Source organism: Brassica rapa, chromosome A08 (genome assembly GCF_000309985.2).
Source record: "Brassica rapa cultivar Chiifu-401-42 chromosome A08, CAAS_Brap_v3.01, whole genome shotgun sequence".
Taxonomy (NCBI): domain Eukaryota; kingdom Viridiplantae; phylum Streptophyta; class Magnoliopsida; order Brassicales; family Brassicaceae; genus Brassica; species Brassica rapa.
In genome coordinates this window covers 18,097,984-18,112,480 of record NC_024802.2, presented here as the reverse complement: position 1 = coordinate 18,112,480, position 14,497 = coordinate 18,097,984, and the positions used below count along the sequence as shown (strand labels likewise).

At 34.2% G+C, this 14,497-nt stretch overlaps 4 protein-coding genes across 10 annotated transcripts; all 4 read right to left on the bottom strand.

Moving 5' to 3' along the window:
- Positions 1 to 2,119: 2,119 nt before the first annotated feature.
- On the bottom strand, positions 2,120 to 5,119 carry LOC103835406 (squamosa promoter-binding-like protein 10). 4 transcript variants are annotated; one of them, XR_004450358.1, is made up of 6 exons: positions 4,665 to 5,119; positions 3,212 to 3,850; positions 2,973 to 3,094; positions 2,612 to 2,844; positions 2,245 to 2,523; positions 2,120 to 2,205 (listed from the first exon to the last, which is right to left on the bottom strand). XR_004450358.1 is itself a non-coding variant. In XM_018653833.2 (5 exons), exons 2-5 carry the CDS (start codon positions 3,802 to 3,804, stop codon positions 2,368 to 2,370), a joined length of 1,104 nt encoding a protein of 367 aa, XP_018509349.1. In that variant the 5' UTR covers positions 3,805 to 3,850; positions 3,933 to 5,119; the 3' UTR covers positions 2,121 to 2,367. The 4 variants fall into 4 exon arrangements, 3 of the variants coding, with proteins under 3 accessions (XP_018509349.1, XP_009109814.1, XP_009109816.1); XM_018653833.2 differs by having other exon boundaries at positions 2,121 to 2,523; positions 3,933 to 5,119; XM_009111566.3 differs by having other exon boundaries at positions 2,121 to 2,522; positions 2,614 to 2,844.
- Positions 5,120 to 5,648: 529 nt separating this feature from the next.
- Positions 5,649 to 7,303, bottom strand: LOC103835404 (CRIB domain-containing protein RIC2). The gene is made up of 3 exons (XM_009111565.3): positions 6,967 to 7,303; positions 6,738 to 6,860; positions 5,649 to 6,050 (listed from the first exon to the last, which is right to left on the bottom strand). The coding sequence occupies exons 1-3, from the start codon at positions 7,082 to 7,084 to the stop codon at positions 5,887 to 5,889; spliced, it is 405 nt and encodes a 134-aa protein (XP_009109813.1). The 5' UTR covers positions 7,085 to 7,303; the 3' UTR covers positions 5,649 to 5,886.
- Positions 6,966 to 10,334, bottom strand: LOC103835403 (mitochondrial import receptor subunit TOM20-2). 2 transcript variants are annotated; one of them, XM_009111563.3, is made up of 6 exons: positions 9,869 to 10,334; positions 9,559 to 9,637; positions 9,315 to 9,484; positions 9,169 to 9,216; positions 8,968 to 9,063; positions 6,966 to 8,847 (listed from the first exon to the last, which is right to left on the bottom strand). In XM_009111563.3, the coding sequence occupies exons 1-6, from the start codon at positions 9,965 to 9,967 to the stop codon at positions 8,701 to 8,703; spliced, it is 639 nt and encodes a 212-aa protein (XP_009109811.1). In that variant the 5' UTR covers positions 9,968 to 10,334; the 3' UTR covers positions 6,966 to 8,700. The 2 variants fall into 2 exon arrangements, with proteins under 2 accessions (XP_009109811.1, XP_009109812.1); XM_009111564.3 differs by having other exon boundaries at positions 6,966 to 8,838.
- Positions 10,335 to 10,567: 233 nt separating this feature from the next.
- On the bottom strand, positions 10,568 to 13,034 carry LOC103835402. Of its 3 annotated transcripts, none has more exons than XM_009111562.3 (6): positions 12,198 to 13,034; positions 11,914 to 12,114; positions 11,653 to 11,823; positions 11,456 to 11,578; positions 11,234 to 11,377; positions 10,568 to 11,140 (listed from the first exon to the last, which is right to left on the bottom strand). In XM_009111562.3, exons 2-6 carry the CDS (start codon positions 11,983 to 11,985, stop codon positions 10,697 to 10,699), a joined length of 954 nt encoding a protein of 317 aa, XP_009109810.2. In that variant the 5' UTR covers positions 11,986 to 12,114; positions 12,198 to 13,034; the 3' UTR covers positions 10,568 to 10,696. The 3 variants fall into 3 exon arrangements, with proteins under 3 accessions (XP_009109810.2, XP_009109809.2, XP_033133433.1); XM_009111561.3 differs by having other exon boundaries at positions 12,193 to 13,033; XM_033277542.1 differs by having other exon boundaries at positions 11,914 to 13,034.
- Between the last annotated feature and the right edge of the window lie 1,463 nt (positions 13,035 to 14,497).

The window sequence follows — 14,497 nt, the reverse complement described above, 5'->3', positions numbered from 1 at the left end:
CTAATAATATATAGACGTTTTGAAAAATTCAAATATAACATATAAGAAAAAATATAAATGTTTTTATTATATATTTAATGTGATTTTTTAATATCTTTCAATAATATAAAATTAAAAAAAAAAGAACTAAGATACCAAAATTGTTATCAAATATTTGTTATTCATAATAATTAATTTTCATATATACGTTAATCATATTAGGTAATTTCGTAGATTCTAATTAAGGAAAGTGCAAAAAACATTTTGGTAGATTATTTATCAATTCGATAGTTAGTTTAATAAAAAAATATAATGTAAGTCAAGATGGACCAACCTATTTTTCTAAGAATAGTATATTTTATATAGTCATTTATTAAATGAGAATTTATAATCATACAGTTCTATGATCATTCATATCATTTTATAACTGAATATTTAAATAATCGATAACAAAATTTTCAATGTGAAATCTTTAATAAGTTTATAATTTATAAATGTTTTTGAAAATTCATTGAAAGTTTTAATATTAAAATATTTATGTAATCTTATGGTATATAGTATAATCTATATATATATAAATATATATGTTTTATTATTAAATGATATTTTTTACTCATATGGTTTTAAAATAATGTGTATCTTCTTATAATATTAAATAAAAGTTCATATTAATACAATTTTATGATCATTTGTAACTTATTATGACAAAAAAAAAATATATTGATCACAAAATTTTCAGAGTGGGGATCTTCAAATTTCTAATAATTTATAGACGTTTTGAAAAATTCAAAATATAACATATAAGAAAAATTGTAAATGTTTTTATTATATATTTAATGTGATTTTTAAATATATTTTAATAATATAAAATTAAAAAAAAGAACTAAGATACAAAAATTGTTATCAAATATTTATTATTCATTATAATTAATTTTCACATATACGTTAATCATATTAGGTAATTTCGTAGCTTTTATTTAAGGAAAGTGCAAAACATTTTTTGGTACGTTATTTATCAATTCGATAGTTAGTTTAATAAAAAGTGTAATATAAGTTAAGATAGACCAACCTATTTTTCTAGGAATAGTATATTTTGTATAGTTATTTATTAAATAAGAATTTATAATCATACGGTTCTATGATCGTTCATATCGTTTTATAACAAAATATTTAAATCATCGATAACAAAATTTTCAATCTGAAATCTTTAATAAGTTTATAATTTATAAATGTTCTTGAAAATTCATTGAAAGTTTTAATATTAAAATATTTATGTAATCTTATGGTATATAGTGTTTAATATATATATATATATATATATTTATTTTATTATTAAATGATATTTTTTACTCATATGGTTTTAAAATCATGTCATGTGTATCTTCTTATAATAAAAATGTTAAACCATTGATCATTAATTTTTAACATAATAATTTTAATAGTTTTAGTCATTTATTATCGTTTTTAAAAATTCAAAATATAACATATACGAAAAAATCTAAATTTTTTTTTTATAGCTAATTTGATTGTTTAATTTATTTTAATAATATAAAATTAAACAAAAATTGATGGAGGAGATATACATTGTTATCAAATCTTTATTATTAAACTCATTAATTGTCATATATATATTAGTCATTTATGGTAATTCCGTAGGTTTTATTTAAGGAAATAAAATATCATATCATATCATTATATCATATAGTTTGACCAACTTATATATATCTAACAACATATAAAAATCGAATGTGGACCTACTTATTTTTCAATTGAATGTAATTGACTACCTAATTGAGTGACACCTATGCATTGGGGCCTCTTTTAATTAATACAAAATTGAGGTTACATCTTTTCAAATGTTCCTCAATTAATATATAAGGGATATGCCTCTTATAATTTTGCCAAGTATATATGTCCTCACCTACATCCAATTTCGTGGAGATGCATCACTGTTATCAAACTCTAAAGTGTAAAAATATCAGTTAATTTTGATTTTAGTTAAAATAAAAAATTAGTTTATGCTGCCATGGATAGTAGGCTGGTTGGGGCTTTTGTATGTCTCTAGTGGACTTTGACATTTCGGCTAACTCCCACTCTTATCTTAGCAACCTCAAAAAATTTGTTACAAGATGCATCATTCATCGAAACCACCACAGCTATAAAACACTAGACATGTCTGATCAAATAACCGAAGTTGACATACAACAGAATCCAAGAAGAAGTTGACTTAAATAAGTTTGGAAATGTAGAGGGAACCGGAGTTAACAGTGTATAGGGTTTAAGCTTGAACAATGAACGTTACACATTCTTATTTTTATTTGAAAAGAAACTCCACTGGATGCAACCTGACTTTCTCATGGAGTTGTGACTTACGCATTCCTTACGCATTTACATAAAATGAGTAGGGAAAGTGCCATGTATTGGCTGTGACTCGACCATGGGATTGTGTTTGGTCCCACGTGAATCCGAAGACGTTGACAGAAGAGAGAGAGCACTGTAGAAATCTTGCGATTCATTGAGGCCTCCTGAGTATTCTCCTACACCTTCCAAAACATATGTATATATAACTCCGTTCCAACACCAGTGATCTACAATTACAACAATATGACCATTCTAGAAGTGAAAATATCAAACCTTTGCTGGGAAGTTGGAACCCGCCAGAGGTTTGATACGGAGAGAAAGAGCGACTGCTACCAGCAACCACCTGCTCATCAGGGCGGCCATGGCCCCTCTGGAAGCTCAAAGTAAAGCCGCTTTCTATCTGTGTAGGCTTTGTATCATAAGTTGTATCCCATGCAAACGTTTCTTCAGATTCCGTGTTTAGAGACAACTCATTCCACAACATATTTGTATGCTGTCTTGGATCTGGCAGGAGTTAAACATTTTCACATTAGAGTTCCCTGAATTCAAAGTTGCGTATGTGTCGGTCTGAAATAGAGAGAGATTGACAGAATCAGGGATCAAATAAGTCAAGTTGGGTTGTAGATTCTTACTGCAAACCCTCTCTGGATTCAATGGAAACATTCCTGGCAGCTTACGACGCCTCGCGTTATGATGCGTAAGACGTTTACGGCAGCTTCGTTTCTTCTCATCAAACTCAGAGACGGCATGCAACCTATAAATTAGAACTACTCATTCAATTCTCTACCGTAAAACCATAAGGCGTGTAAAGAGGATGCTGCTTGGGGCGATGAACATAACCACAAGTCAGAACAATAATCATGGCTTTTACCTGCTACACTGTTGGCAGAACCGACGTTCCAGGCCACCCACAGTAACTTTCGGGCACTTTGAGTGGTTATCGCAGACTCTATGCTTGCGATGATAGTCCTTAGCAGATGAGAGATCCAGCTCACAGCCATCAATTTGGCAACGCGGGACTTGAACGCTCTGTTTCTTACGAGCATTCATAGAAACGGCTTGAAGGTCATTATTGTCTCTACACCAAAATTCTTCAGAGTATGTCTGCTTCCCTAGTTCCAAACAAAGATCCGATTCAGCAGCTGTGGAAGCCTTCACCTGGACAGAATCCACGTTGCTGCAAGAATCTCCAGGGGAACTTTCTGACGCAAGGTTGGTTTGTTTGACTTTGGGAGATGAAGAGTTGGTTGATGTCGACTGCGAGTGCCAGAAACCGGAGGGAGAGCCGCTACTGACTTTCTCGAGGCCATCGAAACAGGGAAACAACATAGATTCAATTCCTTCGCCTTTCTCAATCTCCCACTCAGCAGACGGCTGCTGGTTCTCGTCGTTTTCAGTCTTTGAGGGATTGGACATGATCAAATGATCCCAGTCCCACGTCGGAGATGCCATGTTGCAGTCCATTGAAGATCTGGATTGCTTTCATAGACCCACACACCACCAACAAATCCTGCAAGTTTACAGAAACAGGGATAGTAAACCAAAGCGAAAATCAAAATAAGAGAAGCCTCGACAATCTGTATATCAGCTACCTTTATAAACAACACCCTTCAAGTTATTAAGACAGAACAAAGAAAAAGAAGCTTCTGAATTTTCAAAATCTCAAGCACCACCACCACCACCACACACAGCTAATCAACTATTATCAGTTAACAACTTAACATCAGCGAAAGAGAAAAAGCTTTCTATGTTTCAGACCCAGACAAACAAAAGAGGCATAGAGAAAGTGTATTCCTTTTTCTAACCTTTCTCATCTGCTCTCTCCATCACACCAAAAAAAAAAAAAAAAAAAAAACTAAGTGGCATTTATTCAAATGGACCCACAAGTTGTTCACCAGCAAGGCAGCAACTTGTCAAGAAACACACAAAATGTAAACCTTTCCCTAACCACATTCGTCAATTGTACTTTCCAGAAGGTTCCTAACTAAAACCACAAGGCTAATAAGCTATCAATGAAAAACGGCAACAATCTCAGTCATGAAGGGGAACTATCTGCAGAGACAATAAGTTAGGTTTTTGATCCCCAATCACTGTCCCCCCACTCTCCCTTAGCTAGGGTTTTCCAAATGGTCCCCAAAAGCCAACGAGGGAAGGGAGAGGGGGAGAGAAAGTTACCGATGCTACAATCCAATTAGACAATTTCGATTAATTCAACTGAGAATCGATCACTTCCTCGGGCCAGAAGCATATTTAAACCCCAAATCTCAAGAGAAAAGGGTTTTCCGTAGAATATGGAGGGGGAAGGAAAGAGAAGACAAACTTACCTGAAGTGGAAAACAAAGAGGGAGAGACCGGCGAAGAAATCGTCGGAGGTCGCCGATCGGAGAAGAAGCGTTTTGACTAAGAGCGACAGTGAGACGACATAATCGCCTCAGGGGAACGGAATGAGCTGGTTCAGGGGACTCCCAATAACTTTCTTCTTCCTCACACTCTTTCATTATTTTATTTTTTTTCATTTATTATTCTCACTGTTACTGTTTTTTTTTTTTAAGCTTACTTTTTGCTTTCAGTTTTGGATTGGTGTATAATTTTCTGGTAATACTGGATTAATTTTTAGATTGAAATGATGCAGAATGATTTAATCTATTTTTTTTTCTGAAACACTGATGATTTATTCTATTTATTTTATGTTTTTATCAGTTAATTTGAATGAAATGAAATACTTATTTCATAAATTCTACAACAATTTCAAAAAATACATAGAAAAATACCTTTACAATTTTGATAAAGGATGAATCAAATGAATTTTTTTTTACAAAATGAATTTTTCTTTTTGAACAACGAATGAAATGAATATATTCATTTTTGGGAAATTCTCTCAAATAGTTTTTTTAAGTTTTTGTCACATAAATAGATCTAAAAAATAGAATTTTTTTATTTTGAAATAATTAATAATTTTTTTTTGAAAATTAAACTCTATCACAAAAGCACACCCTTCATTCTAAACCCTAGACCTAGATTAGTTAACTATAGGGTAAAAGTAAAAATTGTACTTTTATCTTTTAATAAAACTTTTTGATCATTTTTCTCATTAACGATTTTTTGTGATAAAAATTTAAAAATGTTATTCTTTGAAATTTCTCTTTTTCTTTTTTTACTGATTCCATTCATATTATTCCATCTATTTTTATTTCACTAATTCAATTTCATGGTTACCATTTACAACATGTTTCTGACATTAGAAATGTATTTGCACATGTGAATGAATGTGTATATATGTCGTATAAGCCATTCTCTAAAAGTATATATGATCCAAAATTTTAAAATATTTTTTTTTGGCAAAAGAACATATCAACACACATTCACTTAAACAACAGCAAAGGAGACAAATTCATTTACATTAGAGTTGAGTTTATTTTTTTTAGCCGAAAGTTTTCTCTATCGCAATCCATATATACAGTAAAATCATGGTGAAACAAGAAAAAAACGAGAAAACGATGTATACTATAAAAGTTGATTTAAAGCTTTAGGAATGCAAAAGTTAAATCAGACGGCAGTGAGATGGAAACGGGAGAATGGAAAAGATGAGGAGGAGGAGGTGGAACAAAAGTCAAAAGTGGTCATGGTTCCATCAACTCCGATGTGGCTCAAGTGTTTCACGTCCGTTGGAAGCCCTATCTCCATCTCCGCCTCCCTCTCCTCTTCGTATCCTGCTCATATACAGAGACGAATTAATGTAGGCTGATGATGCATGCCTCCCATATATTCATAAATATGAATCAATTTATATTCATTTTTTGCCGTATAAACCACACATGACAATGTACTTTCTTCGTAACTAAGTGTATTGTTTATCTTCCAAAGAATCCTTTTTTTCTTGCTTAAGATTCCAAAGAATCTTAAAGACTATATTTACGCTAAAATTTAATTACTAGTCATGTTTACTCTTCTTACCTTTGGTTATTTGTAAATGTAACTAAACTATGGATATATCGAAAATGAGGTTGAAACCCATGTATAACATCATATATATCAATGTGTTCAAAAAAAATAAAACCAATATTGGTGGTGAAGCACCTCCTACATAAGCTTAACTCATTGCTATATGATTGTCTAACGCATAAATTTTGCTCCAACATCATCAATGTCAAGGAATAGCTAGTCTTTTTTTAACACAAAAGGAATAGCTAGTCTATTTTGTTGTGTTTCTTACACATTATTTTAGATTATAGGATAAGAGAAATAATAACTAGAAATCTTGGGAATAAAAATTCTACAATTCTACTCTTCCCTTCATTTGAAAATTGCTTTTGAAAAGTAGTATAAAATTCAAAATTTTAATTTTTACGAAATGTTTGCTCAGAAAAAGAAGAAGATAGTAGTAAAAGAGGACGTACTTATGAAGAAGTGAGAAAAACTCTTTAAGCTTCGAACAAGTTTGTAGATACCATCTGAGATATTAACACCATTGTTCTCTATCTTTGTCTCTTCCTTTAGAAACAAGCCACTTTCTTCTTTTCCTTATAAAACCAAAAATCACAAAAGAAAAAGAAAAAGAAAAAGAATCAGAAAAAAAAAACAAGAACGAGAACACGAGGTCGTGTGTGAAGAAAGTTAGGTAAGTACTCTCAGTGAGTTGGTTTGGTTTCTTGTGTTGATGACTAGCAGCAACGGCGACGCTGGATTGCGTTGAGCACCCCAATGAAAACGGCAATACCACAAAACGCTCAATCCGATCTTTCATCTCTCTTTTTTTCTCTTGTATGTGTGTGTACGTATGGTATACGATTAATGTAATGGTGATATTAGCGTGTGTGAGTGTAGGAAATGATGGATTTTGGTAGGGTTTTTATTGCTAATATCGTGCGTGGTTATGACTTTGTAAGCAAGTTAGAATCATTGTTTACTTGAAGAATTTTGTATTTCCTTACACCAATAGAAGAAGAGTGTCACTATTGAGTATATTTGAGGATGCTTTTAGTTGGCCAACAGTGCCAGTTAACCTAATTTCTAGATTAAACATTCACGATAAGCCCATCCCTCACCTCACCTTCCACTTTTTCTTCTTTCCTAATAATCTCAATTATGTAATTATAATCAATACCATAAGTAGACTACCTTCACACGATACTAAGAGCATTGGTATATAGTCTCTCAAATGTGTATCTCATCTATTTAATATTAGTATAGTTTTATTATGTAATTAAAATTTAAATATAAAAGAAATATGACTACTTATATATTTTTTCTTTGTCACAGATGACTAACACATGTATTTTGAGTCTCTTATCATTGCAAGAAGAAACTGTCATTTCATTTTCTATGTTCTTTTTTCTTTTTTATTCGTTTTGATTATTTTAATATTGACAAACTCCCAATATGGATTCTTTAAGGACATTCACATCGTAGGTTTCTCAAATCTAAGAGAGATATTGTTACGACTTACGTATACAGTAACTTGGTTGAAAATAATATTTTCATCTTTATGATTACACACTTTTTGACCAAAAAGACTTGCACACTATTAGGATTACTGCTTCTTCAATCCGTGAAATTTAAAAACCCGGCCTAACCGAGCCTGCAAGCCGGTTAACCTATGACTAATCAAACCCGTTTGAATGATACCTTCAGTTCCATTTAAAAGAGTAGTGGTAAAGCTCGGTAGCTATCAACATCCTTAGAGAAGACCTACTCTATCTTCAAATTTTGAGATTATGTAACAATTCATCAAGAAGAGCTTTCTGAATCATCAGATCAGAAGATATTTGATATTTCAACTGCTTGTATCCAAACAAAGATTAAATTATAGTCCAAGAGTTTCTTTTTCTCAAGAGTCTGGGCCCTCTCTTGTAATAGAAGCCACAACTTTGTGGTCTTTAATCTTAGAACCAACTCCAACTCTCTTTCAGAAAATATAAAACAAGCTCTCCCACCTATACATAAATTTTAACAAGATCCATTTTTTTGGTCGAATTTTTAATAAAATTCATTTTTTTGTCAAAACTTTAATAAAATTCATTTACCCAACTATTCATTTGCATATGAATTATTATTCATATAATCATTGACGAACTCCCCAACATTTATACGTGGTTGTGACAGCAAAATCGTAAGTTTTTATTTGCCAGAAGATTTGATTAATCAGTTGCAAAGGAAAAAAAAACCTACTCTTGACCTCTCTAGAGCTCCACTTACGCTATTCATTTATCTTATATAAATAAGAAAACTCATACATAGTTCCAGGAAATCAAAAATTAATAAACATACATACTGGTAACTAAGTAAAGAAAAACAATTCTATGGAGGTGTACATGATCTGGTCGGCAAACTTGTGGAATGCCAGTCACACAACTACGGGCTTTATCTAGCAGGAGGTGGTGGAGGGCCAAGGGCTTTTGCCATGCCAACCCAAGCAACAATCCCACAGGCTAGAATGATCCAACCGCATACATTGTACGTGAAGTCATTGTTCTTCTTCGTCTTGATGTTCTCACCGCCCTGAAAAAGCTAAGAACGAAACATACAAAAAAAATTTTATATGAGAGCTTCTTTCACTTTCTGCTTTAACTTCTCAACAACTTGCTAAAAATACAGTAAAGAACTCAACAAAACAAAGTGATAACTTACGGTAGCATTTGATGAAGCTGATGGACCTCCTCCTCCTCCACCTAGTGCCTGCTGCATCATTTCATTCTGATTTAGCTCCATTAGTATTTCCGGGCCCTATTGAAATAAGTGAAAACACAGAGATCAGAAACAAATATACATACAGAGAGATAATGTTATGACACCAAGATTGACTCTGAAAATGAGAAGTTGAAATAGTACCCTTATTGCAACATCCAAGGCCTTGCGATATATCTCATTACCTGGATCCTGTTAAACCAAAAAAAAAAAAAACATTTGTCTAACTACACTTATAACAGTAACAATTTTTTTTTTTTTTTAAAAGCCCATAAAATTTGAAGATTTACCTCATTTTCAGCTCTTTGGAGATAATCAACGGCTTTATCGAAGTGACCTTTGGCTACATCAGCATCAGGAAAAAGAAAAGCTTGGGTAGTGTAGGCGTTGCCAAGACACCAAAGAGCCTGATGCTTCCCTGGACTCAATGTCAATACCTCTTCCAACTTGAAAATAGCATCTACACAGAAGAAGTAATAAAGAATGGGAGCAAAAAATTATTTTAAAATCAAAACTTTGAAGAAGATATCATACCATTTAACATCACCTTCGCGTCGGTAACAGTCTGGAACTGAGCAAGTTCAATCAACGAACCAGCCCATTTAAGCAAATTCTGTAGATAAATATCACCACAAAGAGAGAGACTAATATCAATAATAATTATCCTCCAAGTCTGAAGTAATAATAACACATAATAAAATAAAATTTCAAGATTTTTCAAATTCCTACTCGACATTTAGTGATTAGTATCCACACATGACATACAGTTATCATGAACGAGAGTGAAGATTAATATGTAGAAATAATATGATGAAGAGGAGAGTAGTAGTAGTGTAGTACAAACATCGGAATCGAGAGGATCCTTAGCGTACTGAGCCTCACATCCTTTGCGAAGGTGGTCGAATAGAAACACCTTTTCCACGTCGGCGGTAGTGAATTCCATCGTGCGATGCAGGCAGGGCAAAGGAAAATCTTTAGTTTGCTGTTCTTTTCTGAATGTACTTCGGGAAATTACGAGAACTCGAAACCAAAGCTATAGTGTGATTGTACGAGGGTTTTAGGAGCCGACAAGTCGTGGATGTTGTGTCATGATTGTTAACACATGATTGGACTTTTTATGGGCCTTCCATCTTTTATAAACGCTACATTCTATAAATTCAATTAAGCCCAGCCCATTCAACTTTAACTAGCATCCGGTTGCTAGAGGAAATGGGATACCGGATACTAGTACTACATGATTAAACGTTTTTTTTTGTAACTTATTCATTATCAGTGATTTCAGTGGCGAAACAATGAAGTGGCAGGCTGGCAGGCTGGCAGCTCAATTCTCGTGATTACATGACGTACAAGCGAGATCTTTCTGAGCAAAGAGAAGACCCAAGTTCTCAGTAAAATGAATCAAAACCCACCAAAGTGCATGTTCCTTTTTTTGGTAGTCCAATTTTTTTTAATGTTTAATCAATGGTCGGATCTGAAATTTAAAATACCATAAACATTTTAAAGTTATTAATAAACAAATTTTGAAAATTTTGGGGCTATGCGATTTATGTATAAACTCTTTAAACTTTTTTCTTTAAAAAAAAAAAAAAGGTTTTATCCGGTTGTGCCATGAATTGGCACTGCTTGAATCAACAATAGGTAGTCAGATATTTTAGGGTTACAATTACATTAATTACATCATTCTCCGATTCGTATATCTCATCCCGTTACTTCTCCTACGTGATCTCCATCTCTCCTTTATGTGCTCATCTTTGCTCTTCTCCAATACAACGCCGTTTTCTCCTTGACCATCATCGTCATGGCCTCCTCTTCCTCCTCCTCGGAGCCTAGCAGCTTCAGCGAGGAGATCTTCAATCATACTCTCTGTGGTTTTAATGGTGATCCCGCGAATATACCAAGAAAGTGGAGGTGGAGTAAGTATAGCAGAAGGCTGAAACATCTGATCCATTGTCACCTTCGACCCTACCCTTCCTCGTCCATTGCTACAACTATCGTAATCTTGTAGAGTTTTTGGTTTCATGCGGTCACACAAATGTTCATCTATAAACAATGGCTCTACTCTCCAACAACCCTCAAACACTTTCATGAACATTGTTTTCTCTTGCTTATATTTTGACTGTGCTTGAAAATAAAGAGAGAAAAACAAATTTGAAGTGGTGAGTACAGAACAAGAATAATGATTTTTGTGAAGAATATAATTATATCTTACGGTGAGATTTTTTCGATTTTCTTGGACAATTAGATGTACAGGGAAAGTACCAGCCCACCAAAGAAACTTCCAAGCCGCGGCTTGCTTCACCTCCACTGTCTGCATTGGTCCTTCCTCCATCAAAACTTTTCTTGATATGCATTCCTGGTTTAGAGATTAAGAAAATTATCTTAATTATCACTACTTTTTGAATCATACAAGACAGCAGAGACCAGCAAGCACCTTGATGTTCTTGAAGTATCGTTTGTTGTCTGGATGAGTAAAAATGTTGTAGACTGATTCAGGAGGCAATCCCACGTTAACTTCTACATTCAAATGGCAAAACGAACCGTTTTGTGTTTTCACCTGCAAAGACAATATTTCTTTGAGTACCAGCTACTCTATGTTTTGAGATTTTTTTTTTTTGGTTATGATCATACCTGAACCTTAGGAGGTTGATCAATCCATGAAGGATTATTTCTCCAAGCTTGTAATTGCCTTTCTAACTTCTCCTCATCTCTGTGCTTATCATAAGTAGTCTCTGCCTCTATCTTGTTAAGACTCTTGACCAAGCTTTGCTCTTTGATATTCCTTAACCTCTTGAACTCAGCCTATATCAACAATAACAATAGCACATAAAGCATGATCCAACTAAGTTCTCTATTTGATTAAGCTTCTTGAGATATAAATGGAAGTTTAACCTTGAGAGGCTCTTGAATAGTCTGATTAATCCAGACCACAAATCCAGGAAACACATCCTTATTTTCAAACATATTGAATAACACTAACACCGGTCTTCTTATCTGATCTTGAAACTTCAGAGCCCCCCCAAAACAGAGCAAGGTGAAAAAAGACAGATCAAGGGAAATAGAAAGTCAACGATATGGTCTGAGGGAGACGGCCTACACAGAAGGTTAAGTTAATTAAGAAAGGTGATTAATATTAATAATACGGATTAGTTGTGTGGAGGTTGAGTGTACCATACGGGCCGGGAACTAGTTAAAGAACTGGAGCAAGTTCTCTTCTCGTGAGCTCCTCTTTCGACGTTAAAGCATGTGCGCAAAATCGGCCGGACATTGCTTTCGAGTCGTGTCTCTCGCTTGCCGCAACCGATCCCGTGAAGGTGAAGCCCTTAACCAGTATCCACTGCAAGACGATCAAAATTCGACTCTGGTTTGCAAGTTTGCAACTCAAACTCAGTCATTGATTTTTATTTTTTTTTTATTTTTTTTCATTAACTAAAAAATTAAGTGCGCAAAAAAGTCCAAAAATGTATAGATGCCTTTGTTGAATAAAAGATTAAACGTTTTGTTATTTAAAAGGTGTAGGTCGGAGAGCGACGTGACGGCCAAGCATCATGGACTTTAGATCTATAATTAATGGGCCTATGAGCCGATTATGATTAGTGGTTGGTTATTACTTTAAATAGAGTCGGTCTGGTTATTTCGGTTTGGGGATGCTTCCGGTTACTAAGATGCATGTTATGCATGGTTTGGGGAAGCTTAAGATAGATGAAAGATTGATTCAGATACAGAATGAATTGAATATGCCCATGATTAAGAAAGATTTTGATTTTCATTAGTTCTTGACGTTACATGCGAGAGTTACATGAATATGGAGTAGATAGCGAGAGGTATTAATATGTTTATTTTGATTGCCTAATAATAAATCACATTCTCTAATCATTTACGTAGACATGTCAAGCAAAAAATGAAGGATTAAAATCATTTCTTCTTCCACTATGTTTCAAATGCTAGTAAAGTTTCAGTATTATATATATACAAAAAGAGGGAGTCATTCTATATGACTAGAGGAAACTTGTAAACTGATCAATCAAAGAATGGATCATCAACGAAAGCGGTTTATCTGGCCATAACGTTTTCTAAGAGAGTAAAAAAAAAAAGAATGCAAAGAGAGTGGTGCATATGCCTCCTCCTTCAAGATGGAGCGCAAAGTCAATCCTGCCTTTCTGGATCACTGCTCGTCGTAGTCAAGCGCTTGATCTGTTCTTCTAGCTGCAACCATTTCATGGAACCATATTCATACATAAACGCTAATGGTAATCTGTAAAAATGAAGATCAATGGTGGGTGAATTGAGGCTATACGTATGTGCACAATCACAATACCTGAGCGTTTAGTTTCTTCTGATTCTCAAGCTCCTCTTCAAGCATCTGCACACTGCATCATTTGAAACCATAGGAACAATCAAATCAAAGTTTCTCAAATTTTGGAAGTATCGTAAACAAAAAAAAATCAAAAGTGGAGTTTTATCTTTAGTACTACCTCTGCTCCAAGAAATGAAGCTGAGAAGATAGAGCTGCCTCCCTTGCTGTCTGTGAACTTAAAAGACTCTTAATACTCCGTCCTCACACCAACTTCCTCTCTATACATAACGTCATTAGCAAAATGAGAAGCAAAACTCAACCTGCTGGGATTCGGTATTCACGTTTGCGTTTGTGTTTTCTGTTAAAAATGAAGATCATAATCACAATCAACTCTGTAAAACAGAGCAGATACAAGAAATATATGAACATAAAAAGATTACCAGCAGCTGGAGCAAAGAGTTGAAACAATCCGGTTAACCTCTCCTGCCAAAGCACATGAAAGAAGATAGTGTACAACGTACAACCAGAAAGAAGAATATAGAAGCAACATTCTATGGAGTAGATAAAATATTATACCCTCTGAATGTCATTGTTGAGCAGGAGATTCTGTAACAATGGGAGGATCTGAGCAGCATCGCTAGTCATAGGATTCGCAGCTTCATCGCCCTGAAGAAACAAACTCTAATTAATCCACAGTCAATATTGCAATTAAAGAAAGTAAAAAAGTTGGAGTAATCTTTAGATTATACCGAGTCGTTTTCTTCAGTCGAGTTGAGTTCAAGTGACTCTTCTTCTTCACCGATTGGATTCTCAGGCGATCCAGTTCCTGATGAACACATTTTGCCTAATCCATGCATGCATAGAATCACAAGCTTAATCAGGTCAAAACGCTAATCAAACCTCATAACGAGAGACGACAACGTTACGAGACTATCCGATTCCAAAAGAAAACGAAACTTCACTGCGTTCCTAAAATCTTTCTAGCGATTGTAAACGATGCAAGATCAACTATCTCTAAAGCAAACGAATCCAGCGAGTAGTTACGATCAGCGATACGAGGAGAAAGAAAACGAAAGTACGAGAGCGATCGTAAATTAAGAAAATCGAACCGTTAGTTTCTTCGCTTGAGAAACAACGAAGCCGCGGAGCGAACAGTCGGAGAAAGAGCCTGGAGCGGTG